The sequence below is a fragment of the Teleopsis dalmanni genome, chromosome 2, assembly GCF_002237135.1.
Source record: "Teleopsis dalmanni isolate 2A chromosome 2, ASM223713v2, whole genome shotgun sequence".
In the NCBI taxonomy this organism is placed as follows: domain Eukaryota; kingdom Metazoa; phylum Arthropoda; class Insecta; order Diptera; family Diopsidae; genus Teleopsis; species Teleopsis dalmanni.
In genome coordinates this window covers 191358499-191370421 of record NC_051847.1, presented here as the reverse complement: position 1 = coordinate 191370421, position 11923 = coordinate 191358499, and the positions used below count along the sequence as shown (strand labels likewise).

General features: G+C 26.4%; 3 protein-coding genes across 3 annotated transcripts in view; 1 reads left to right on the top strand and 2 right to left on the bottom strand.

Annotated features, from left to right (window-relative positions):
- LOC119676442 (carbonic anhydrase 15-like) overlaps positions 1–8353 on the bottom strand; it is a 10243-nt gene extending 1890 nt beyond the window's left edge. The window contains exons 1-5 of the mRNA XM_038087682.1: positions 8326–8353; positions 2440–2570; positions 1043–1133; positions 720–982; positions 221–371 (exon numbers count right to left, since the gene is read on the bottom strand). Coding sequence (XP_037943610.1) covers positions 221–371; positions 720–982; positions 1043–1133; positions 2440–2570; positions 8326–8353 — 664 coding nt within the window. The remainder of the gene's footprint in view (positions 1–220; positions 372–719; positions 983–1042; positions 1134–2439; positions 2571–8325) is intronic.
- A 1010-nt stretch (positions 8354–9363) lies between these two features.
- LOC119678090 (protein spindle-F-like) lies at positions 9364–10745 on the bottom strand. The gene is made up of 2 exons (XM_038089751.1): positions 9936–10745; positions 9364–9823 (listed from the first exon to the last, which is right to left on the bottom strand). The coding sequence occupies exons 1-2, from the start codon at positions 10678–10680 to the stop codon at positions 9426–9428; spliced, it is 1143 nt and encodes a 380-aa protein (XP_037945679.1). The 5' UTR covers positions 10681–10745; the 3' UTR covers positions 9364–9425.
- A 20-nt stretch (positions 10746–10765) lies between these two features.
- Positions 10766–11923, top strand: part of LOC119676441 (methionyl-tRNA formyltransferase, mitochondrial-like) — a 1432-nt gene continuing 274 nt past the window's right edge. The window contains exons 1-5 of the mRNA XM_038087681.1: positions 10766–10800; positions 11228–11341; positions 11395–11595; positions 11662–11800; positions 11854–11919. Of these exons, the coding sequence (XP_037943609.1) occupies positions 10766–10800; positions 11228–11341; positions 11395–11595; positions 11662–11800; positions 11854–11919 (555 nt within the window). The remainder of the gene's footprint in view (positions 10801–11227; positions 11342–11394; positions 11596–11661; positions 11801–11853; positions 11920–11923) is intronic.

Here is an 11923-nt window from a genome sequence, read left to right as displayed (position 1 = left end):
ATAAATTTTTTTGGAATGAATTGTTTCATTTATTGGATTATTTGAATTGGAGTACAAAAATTAATGGTATACAAATTTTTTTAACTTTTTCATTTGATTAATATGAAATGATTTATTTGATATGATTAAAAAGTATTTATGTATATATAAATTTTATAGTTTTCTATAACTTTTCAATTTGATTGAAAGAAATTTCTTTTATAACTCTTGTTATACAAACCTTGATATGTGAAAAAGCTTCTTGTATTTAAATTTCCCATGAGTTGATTTAAACTTATCTGTCCATTTATAAATGATCTTGACTTATAATCTATGAGTGAAGGTAATTTCCTAAAAATTTTCGTGAAGGCTGTAAATTGACGGACAGGATTCTAAAATAAAACAAATAAATTCGTTATATTAAGATGAATTAATTATACATGTACATTTTAAATAAATAATAATGATTATAATATATATAATAAATTTAATAAACAACAAATAGTAAATTACAGGTTTAAAAAATATTCTATAAAATTTTGTCTAGCGAGCCATTATGTAATTAACAGAACGGTTTTATGTTAATTAATGAACAATTTAGAAAATCAGTGAATTTTTAATACAAATTGATATTAACATTTATCTATTAAAAAATTAAAAACTAAAAAAAAGTTACTAACTGAAAATTATTTACAATCAAAATTAGCTAATTACCAATTAATTTTTTTTTGGTTACTTACACTAACTGCCGTTAACATAATGCCCAATACAGCAAAGCCATCGCTATTTTTGCGTGCATCTTCATCTGTACTGTACTTAACATTTCTATGGACAATATGCATTTCAATGTCATAACGACGATTATTGATCATGTGCTCTGAACCCTTAATACTTGGCGAACCCCAATGAAAATGTACACCAATGGCTTCATAACGACTTTTTAACGAACCACCGGAAATGTATGGACGTATTCCATTTCTTGTACTCGGTATAGGCATACTAACTAAAAATAATAAATATTGTTAAAAAAAAGAGGTTTATTTAGTTCGATAAGCTCACTTACTCGTATGTCCATTATTTTCCAAAGTCAACTTTCCACTCAACGGTACATTGTAATTTATGAAGCGTAATATTGGAAATGGCATGATCACCGACTATGAAATAATATAAATTAATTTTTTAATTTTAAATTAGAAATTCAATTGAAATTCATTTACCCAAAAAATAAAATTAAATTAAATTGTGATTAATTGTTATTTATTTGTGTTTAATAATAATAAATAATACAAATTTTTAAAGTATTTAGTTGACATATAATTAATGTTATGAAAATTTTAATCTAATAAATGATACAAATTGAGTTTGTTTATGATAGTATAATTAGTTTTTTTTTGATATAGTCTATAGTATATTAAACCAATTATTATAACAATGGAATAGATTATAAGATGTAATTATATAAACAGTATTTGTTAAAAAATTAAAAAAATCATTTTAACTTTTTTTTGGAAATTTAAAAAAACTAATCACAATTTAATCTTTCATAAGACTTTTATAGAATGGCGCTTAATTTCTGTGGCAGAATAGAGCAATGGATTTTTTGAAACTGTTTCCGGAAATATTTATTATTCAATTAAAAATAATACAAATTTAACACGTTAGGTAAAACTGATCAAATTAAATTATAGCAATAATTTTTAACAGTTACTTGTGAGAAATATTATGTTTTTCAATAGTTTTCGAAACCACTAAAAATTTTCAAGTTTATTTAATTCAATATTAATCATAACAATATTTTAAAATTTGAAAATACAGGATTAATTATTATTTAACTAAGTTTACAACATTGATAACTTAATAGATATACAAATGTGTATATATTATATACCATTATAATTGCAACAAAATAGAGATAAAGTGTATTGCCATTTTATGTTATTTAACATTGTATGTTAACGAAAAATGTAAGAACTCTGTTAAGACCATGTAGAAATACATTTAGCCAACTCATATCCTATTGAATATACTTGGTGCGCAATGTTACTTTTACCTATTTAAAAAACAATCGAAGTTTATGACTTTTTTTTTTGTCATTAATAACTAAATATGGTAAATATATATATATATATATATATATTTATATACTTATATATTTAATATTATTTATATATTATTATTTATATAATATATAAAAAATTAATACTTAATATAATAGTTAATATATATATATTTATATACTTATATATTTAATATTATTTATATATTATTATTTATACAATATATTTAAAATTAATACTTTGAGTTTTTCTGGCATTACTTGATATTAAATTAATTGGTGACTATCTTATTTATCACACTGTAAATAATTGATTTAAAAAACAATTGAAGTTTATATATATATATATATTAAAGCAATAATGGTGAAAATAAAAAAATTAATACTTTAAGTTAAGTTCTTACATTACTCGATATTAAATGAATTGGTGATTGTCGTATACCATCACATTGTGGATAATTGATACCCCAGTCTTCAGTATTATCATAACTCCATGAATCATCAGCGCGAGTATCACCAATGGTATTATCTAAAACTAAAATATTTTTCAAAAAGAAAAATTTAGAAAAAATTAAAAAAAATATAAAAATATATATGTTGTCTATTATAATTAGTACATATTAATATTATAGAGTGTTTAATAATAATTTAATTTATAAATAATTTAATAATATTTAACAATAAAATATAATAGATATTTTAACAATTAAAATATATTAAATATTTCAACAATTAAAATATATTATAATAGAATATAATATAATAGAATAATAATATAAATAATAATTCACTAAAAAGGCAAGTTTTTCTAGTTCATGCTTTTTAAGGGTCAATATCGCAGTATTCTTAATACAGGCATAAGGCAACGATAAACGCTCCTATTGAATTCCAAGGACTTCCATCGTTACCAATTGAAGCTATACGTTCGGATATAGTTTCCTCCTTGGGTAGGAGGAAATTTAATACCTCTGTTGTTTTTTGAACACAGCACCCGGCCTCAAAATGAAATTTTACATCGAATAACGGTAATGAATACAGTTATTCGACCAGCTTAACTTTGGGTTTTAAACGAAAGTGTCACACGATTCACACACTACACCAGACTCAATTAGTCTGGTGTAGGTTCCAAGCGATGGACTTCGACAACCACAAGACTTTAGTTATTGTTGAAGATCATTAAATTTAATGAATTTGCTTATTAGACTGCAAAGTTTCATTGGCAGAAGCTAATTTTTGTTTTGCACCTTTTGAGTCTCGAAGAATATGTACTTTGCTATTTTTCTAATCCTTCATCAAAATGTAGCCCTCACACATTTTTGTTTTTGTGAACTTAATTTTTTAATTAAAAAATCAAGAAATAGCAATTTTAAAATCTTTCAATAATAAAAATATTGATCAATATAGCCGTTTAACCTAAGCCATTTTATTTGTTGCATATTAAGTTTGTTTTATTAGTGCCATTAGCATTTTTGTGAAATACGAAATAAATATTTATTGCTTATGTATTATAAAGCAATCAACTTAATGGTTAGTTAATCCATATTTAAATCTAATAAAATAAAACGGTTACGTTTTGTGTTTCAATTTCGAACTTTACAAAGGAAATTAATAACAGCATGAAGCTCCTTAAGATACATTAAATATTAATTTATTAATATTTTTTTATTGTTTAAAATAAATTTTTTATATATAAGAATAAAGACAAAAATACTACCTGGGAGGTCAATTCTTTTTATTTTGCACTTTCACTTAAGCTTTAAAATTTTGCTATAAATTTTTTTTTGTTTATTTTTTATAAAAATATAAACAATTTCTTAAACGCGTTTGCATATGTAACAAATTATTGTAATATTAAGACAATATTCGAGTTTTGGTATTATTTAAAACATTTCCTCTGTTACGATTTTGAAGACATAATTATTTATCATTATCATGTAAATACCCTAAAAAATTTTAATGGATCATTAATCATTTTAAATCCGAAGACAGCTTTAAATATTTTAATAAATTTAGCAAATAAATTCAGCATAATTTTGCTACTGACAGTGAAAATAGAAAAAAAACTATAATTGAATAAAATAGTTTTGTTACGATACAATAGCTTTTGTTTCAAAATAACATTTAACCATATAAATATGCACATTTATATGTAAGTTATACAATTGGTTTTATTTTAAATAATAAAAGAATATAATTGTTTACACCTAATAAAGAAACATATTACATTTATATATTGCCGTTTTTTATATCTTATACACATTTATTAGTAACGAATTATAGAACTAAAGGTTAAGTGTTCCTTCGAAAGAAGATTTTTATAATGAAATGAATGAAAAATTTAATTATAAACTATGTTTAATTATCTTGATAAAATAAAGTTCACCCAATATAATAATTCGGTAAGGTTAGATTAGGTTGAGAAGGTGCGTGCTGACAGTTATCAGCACTGCCACTCGAAGGCATACATATATTGCCCATTGTGATGCCCTTAAAGATTATGCCGAGAGAGGCGAGTTGCTAACCTTTTCTATCTTCTATCCTTGTTAAACCATTTGATTTTTCAGATAAATTTGTGGAGATCCGATAAGTTTGCTTTTGTTACAACTCTTCCATGCCTATGAAAAAGCAATCCCCAAGACATTGAAGTCACCTTGTCTGCAGTCCTGGACAGAGACACAGAAAGCGGTTGATGGATTCTACATTCTCCTCATCTTAGCAACTCCTGCATAATTCACATGTTGAAACTCGCCACCCAAGGAGCATAGGCGCAATGGCATAGTGCCCCGTTAGTACTCCAGTAAGCATACGAACTGTAGGTTTGCTGAAATCCAAATGTATTTTCGTTTTATTTTTGTTAAAATTAGGCCATAAGGTTCTAGCGACCACACAATCTTCGCGATTAGTCCATAAGTTGTTAGTCTATGATCCTAAATAGTTCGCAATGATTCGGTAAAGTGCTTCCAAATGCAAATTTCCAGCTTAAACCTAAAATACCTCTACAAATGCTAACGTAGTGTAAATGGAATAAATCCTTGTTATGTATAAAAAATAACTCAACAATTAAGGAGTATTTTAAAAATTTATAATCAATTTACATACTATTTGAAGAATTTTTTTTTTTTATATATCATAAACCTCAGTTAGATCAATGGGTTAAATATCATTGGAGTGAATGTTAGGTTGTTTATTAAGCTGATTTATTATCAACTTTATCAGATTACTTAAAATAAAGGAGCGTTTTTACTTCAAGCTATTGCATATTAATTAATGGCTGGACGGTCAGCTCGTTTTAGGCGGGAAGTAATGGATACACAAGTGCGAGATTCCTTGCTAAGGGGTTAAAATATTCTGTCAGATTTTTTTTTTTTTATTTTTTTCTTATATTGTCAGATTCAGCTTTAACTAAGGGAATTTGTAAATCGCGGTGGATACTTTCATTCCTAATATACCATAGGGCACCAGTGATTGTTTTCAGTATTTTTGACTGAGCTCTTTGGATAATTTCAATATTTGAAACACTAGCATTACCAAATAGCTAGATACCATAGGTCCATATTAGTTTTACGATGCTGTTATATAAGAGTACTTTATACTCTAGGCACAGGGAGGATCTTTTATTAATGAGCCAATGCAACTTAGAGGCTTGGAGCTTCATCTAATTCTTCAACATGCTTCAATATGCTTGCGACTAGTTAGTCGCCTGTCTAGGTGAAAACTTAAGTACGTTATATTATTTGTTTGTGGTATGAGAATTATATTTAAAAAAATTTTTGGAAATGTACTCCGATTTAAGGTAAAAATGATGTGTCTACATTTTAGTTAATTAATTTTAATTCGTCATTTTGACAACCATTTCTCCACGCGAAATAAGTGGAATTGAAGTTGGTTTAAAGCTAAGACAACGTTTTTGTTTCGGGATATCAGATGTTTAAAGTACATACAAGATTTTTATTATTTTATTTTTATTATTCAATTTATACATTTTTTTTATTTTTACGTACATAATTTCACAATTTCTTAATAATTTATTAAATTTGCTGTACACCTTAGAATTTTATTCATATGCAGAGTTATTCTTCTTCCTACCCTGTATTGTCCCTAAAAACTCTCTGAATTGAGATGTAAATATCGAAATAAATTCGTAAGTTGACAAATAGAATATGCAATGCAAGCAATATTTAGCTTATTTGGATTATTTTATCGCAGATAAAGTGTGGCTCAAATGCATATTCTTTTCTTATTAAAATTGCTGACGATAGGTCTGCAACGCTATGCTTGTAAGAGCAGGGGTATTGCTTCTTAAAAGCAGAAATAAATAAAAAAACCAACATTAATAAACAATTAACTTACAAAAAAAATTTTTATTGTACTTTTAATTTAATTTTAAGATGAAACCCAATAAAATATATATTACTTTTGTATAAACTCAAAACAAAAACATTAATAAAAAATATTTTTATATATTATTTAGTCCCATAATTATTTAAAAATAATGTTTATGCTTTTTGTATAAAACATTATTATAGTATTTAATTGTTCAACATTTCATATATTAAATTATAATTAAATAATTTCAGTTCACTCACATAATAATATAGTATTATTTTTATATTATTTTAAACATGTTCATAATTTTTCGAATTTTATATATTTATTAAAGAACCAACCTCGACCATTTGGAATCGCCAAAGGCAGAAATAACAAGAGTCTATTTAACATATTCACGGATAGCATTTTTTAAAATATTTTTTTATATAAATTTAAAATAATTAATTTAATTTGCTTTAGTTTTTATTGGATTTTTTAAAATTTTTATATTACCGACCACATATATATCGCACTTAAGTTGCTCTGCATCAGTGAATGCTGACACCAATCACACCCGAATGACTCGGTTTCGACTTTAGCTCGATATTTTATATTTCTGAGTTCAAATATTGCGGCAACTGCATTGATCCACACGTAATACTGGCATCGATGCGATCCGCTGTTATCAGCTTCCGAATCGATAATAATTCAAATTTTATCTTTCGTACATTTGCAGTTAATTAAGTGAATAATAAAAATGAAATATTTTAATTTAAAGTATTTTTCAATCATTTAAATAATTAATTTTTTTATTCAATTAAATATTTTTTTTGCTTTGAGTATTTAAATCTCTTGCCGCTTTTGTGTTGTATTTTGAAATGACACACATTAATGAAAAGTAGAACATTTTTCTAAACCATCATCATTTTTAATGTTTATTGTATTAGATTTATTATAAATTAGAGTATGGGAGTGTAATTTTTTAAAAATAAATAAATAAATAATATGGGTAAATAGGATTTAAAAATAAATCTTATATATTAATCGCAATATTGATTTTAATGGTTTCAACTAGTAACACTAACTAGTGTTTCATTAAACAAAGAAAAAGAAGACATAGTGTACTGAGATATCTTCCACTGTCGTATTGTATTGTTTTAATTTTTTAGAGATTAATAGGAACGCTATTAAATGCAACGAAGAGTAGTTCTAGAGAAATTTTTGATATACATATGTATATGAATTATGAATAAAATAATATTAATATAATATAAACTTTGAAAATACTATAAAATATATATTCAATTTAGCTGATTGTGTAGATAAAGCTATATTTATTTTGTTCTTAATAATTTAATATTTACCTATATATTAAATTTATTTTTATTTTTTAATATGCTTCTTTTGTGCTACTTGAATGTGTTTGCAAATACATTCAGAATAAAAAAAAAAATAACTTTAATCAATATTTTTAAGTTTTGAAAATATATTATATTAAATAAATGAAATTATCATTCAAATTTTTATTTTAAAAGATTTTTAAACACATTATTCAACTATTATCGGCCCTATGTTACTACTAGGAGTACAGGATCGAGTATAGGATCGAACATTTGTTCGAACATCCTGATGTCTTGCTATTCCTGATGTATCAGTGTACAGATTTATGCTTTATTACTTAATAAGTTTTACTTATAAACTCTATAAGTTCTATAATTATTTGCAAATTCTTATTTTGAAACTAACCGTAGGAATATATGGTTTATATTAGCAACATTTATTGGCTGTTAACATTTAATGTTGTTTGCAGTCTTAAGTGCTATTATTGGTTTTTATAATCATACCCAAGTACTTGAAACCACAAGCTTCAACATTTTTAACTGCTGTTTCTTCCACATGACGTTATTTTCCGTTCATCACCTCAAGCACACACACTAATATAAGCTCGATTTATGCCTTTATCTATTTAAGTGACAAAATACCTCTATCAGCACCCACGATTGCTACCATAATTCCTGTAACACAATCTTCTCGAGTTATAGGATAAGCAAGTTATACTATTTTACGTAATCTCTTCGCACTCCTTTATTATTTTCTTGTCTTGGCATCCCTTTCTGTGTTTGCTTTCTACACACACTCCGATGGGCCACAATAATAGCAACAATATTTTCTTCCTTCAAACGTCACAATCGTTAGGGCGTCAGGAAACGCTGATCAACTGCCGCTTACCATTTCCAATAGCGACAATGCTTCCAAGAGTTACAACAACAAAACCATACTCAGCAAAAAATGTTCATGTTATAAATTACTATCGCTTCAATTAATACTGCTGGAAGTTATTTGATCACAGCTTATTATTAGTGAGAAATATTTATTTATTTTGAATTAATGTTTAGCGAATTTTATCATATCACATTCATGCGCTTTATTGGTTACAGTAAGTTGAAAGTCATCACTTGTTTTTAAAGCTATCCTTTTTCTTAGGCACAAAAATGCGGTTCACAACTCTGAAGACCACGCAAAAATTTAACTCTAATTCTATGAAGAATATTTCTAATACATCAAGAATCCGGTCTATTACTAAATCGTAATTACAATACGTACAACGGAATATACATATACCAAAAAGTGAAATTTATCATAACAGAACACATTTACACAATAAATGATAATATATTGTAACTAATGTTTATTAAAAATGTAGTTTGTAAAAATATTTACATTACAGATAAAAATAATGTAATACATAAACTTAAAACCTATACAGACATATAAAATTAATATTAATTTGTTGAATATAAATGAATACATTTGATAGAATCTAACAAAAGGATTCTGTACAAAATATTACATAAACATTTTTCTGATGCAATAGCAAATTTTTCTTATTTTTTTGGCAAATTTGTTTCGCAATAAAAAATAGTTGCTAAAATATACATTGAAAAATATTTTTATATAAGCATTATATGACAATTGTATTAATACATATAACATAATGATTTTTTATTAATTCTAAACATAAAATAAGGGCAAAAAAATATACATTTTACAGTTCGGAAGAGAAATAAATTTTTTTGCTTTGTCAGAAGTCACCTACGGTATGCGAAATGAGTTCATTATGGAAACGGTCAAAACTGGTGTCATTTTCAAGTGAGTCATCAATGAAATGTGTTTCAACATGTTCTCGAAAAGAGTCAAAGGTTACAACACTAGAATATATTTTACCACACATTGGACACATTTTATCTGCTTCATCAGCTTTAATTTTTTCTTCTATAATGTTGAGATGCTGTGTAGGTTGACTGGGTTTATCATTTGTATCTATGTTGTTGTGACTTTGTGAATTTGTATTGACTTCAAGAACCGTTTGATTGTTGTTAAAAAATTTCACATCAGTAAGACTTTCGTCAGTCTCAAGACTTTTATCAGCCATTTCCGGTTTTTTAGCTTTTTGTGCGCATTTCGAACAAGGTTGCAAAGCTGAAAGGGTGAATACAAGAAATTATTTTAATAGAGATAACAAATAAAATATACAAATGTGAATTTTTTATAGCAATCAGTACAGCGATCCTTTAAAAACAATTAAACTCACCAATTCTACTCTCAATTGCTGTTAATGCAGCATAAAGTCCCTGTTGTTGTTTAAGAGCTTCAGCACGCATTTCATCTAAACCCGCAATACATTTTTTTGCTTCTTGATTTACATCAAGAGTTGTAGCATCTGCACCAATTGTAGTTTCATCTACATTAAAATAAGTAAATCCCAAATCTGTTTTGTTTGGTAGTCTATTATTGCCACTATATGCATTTAAAGCAACTTCCTCCATACTCAAGTCGTTTATATCATCTGAAATTTCGTTTGAGATCAATTTTTGACGTAGTTGTGGATTTGGTGAATGTTGTGTGAAAGTCTTTGAACGTATTAGATTTTGATTGGCACCACTATTTCGACGTGGACTATTTACTGCATCATGTTCATCATCATTAACAACTGTATTATCATTTTCTTTGGCACCAACTACTTTGCCTTGATCTTTAGCCATTTGTGAAAGTCGTGACCATAATTTACGGTTTTCAGTGGATACCATATTTATATGTTCGCTCAATTGTGTTTTTTGTCGTTGTAATTCTGCTATTTGCATGCGTAATTGCAAATTTTCAGCAGTGCCGTCACTTGTGTCATAATTATGATTTATATTTGGCTGTGCATTTTCCTCACGTAGTTCACGATTTTCATCTTCAACAATTGTAAGACGCTCTTGCAAGGCAACACATCGCTCCTTCATTGTCTGTAAAGCAACACGCAATGCAATTTGCATTGTATCGGGTGTATCCATTTCAATATAATTTTTTTTTATTAAACTTTAATAACGAAGTGCTGAATTTAATTTTAAAAACTATAAACACCTCGTACTTCTAATTATGTACAAAAATTGTAAAGAAGACACTCGAAACCTGTATCATCAAAAATAAAAATAAATTCCTTTATTTTGACAATTCACTATCAGCTGAAAGCGTTTTTGACATTTGCTTTTGGGGTTGTTATTTGCGTTTGTCAAATGTAACGAGTAAAATAGAAACGAACGAGTATTTTCCATTAATATTTAATATTCAATTGATTTCCATATAATAAAAAAATTTTTGTTTACATACTTATATATTATATATTTAAATTAATTTAAAGCCATTTTATGTTTACATAAAATAATAAACTACTTTTTATTTTATGCAGCAAGTAAAAAAGACTGTCGCTGTCAACTGTCAAAGAGCAACTGCTGTTGATACAATTCTCGTTACTTTTATATTCATAAACATGATTTTATCTAATAAATATTTTAAATATTTATATAAATATAAAAGAAAATTTGTTTGTTGTGCAAATAGTTTACAATATCCTAAAAGATTTTTAGCTACAGACGTTAAAAAAGGTTTAAACGTGCTATTTTTTGGTACTGACAATTTTTCTCTACCAAGTTTAAAGATATTGCATAAAAATAGGTAAGATCTTTTGTTTATACAATTTATTTCAATTATATTTAAAAATAATTTAGTTCTACAGATATAATAAATCAGCTAGGCACAGTGACATCTTTTAAAAATCCCGCAAATTGTGTACGCTTATTTGCAAGCCAACAAAATATAGCTTTGCACCGTTGGCCGGTTGAAGCAGAGTTGTGCCATAATTATGATCTTGGTGTGGTGGTATCGTTTGGACATTTAATTCCACAAAAATTAATTGAATCATTTCCTTTGTATGTATGTTAATTGTTTTATAAAGTTATTAAATAATTTTTTTTTATATTAATAAAAAAATGTAGAGGCATGATAAATGTGCATGCTAGCCTACTACCGCGTTGGCGAGGTGCTGCGCCCATTATTTATGCTATTATGAATGGTGATCAAAAGACTGGCGTATCTATTATGAAGATAGAACCAAAGCATTTTGATATAGGCGATGTATGTAAGTCTTATTATTTTATTAGAATTTATTATGATATATTTTCTAATAGATTTTGGCGCAACGTGAAATCAATATAAGACCAAACGTATATATGTCTGAACTCTACGTGGAGTTGGCTG

Coding starts and splice junctions, on each gene's coding strand:
- LOC119678090 (XM_038089751.1), bottom strand. CDS start 10,680: ATGGATACACCCGATACAATGCAAATTGCATTGCGTGTTGCTTTACAG. Junction 9,824..9,935: donor AGCAATTGAGAGTAGAATTG/GTGAGTTTAATT, acceptor TCACCCTTTCAG/CTTTGCAACCTTGTTCGAAA.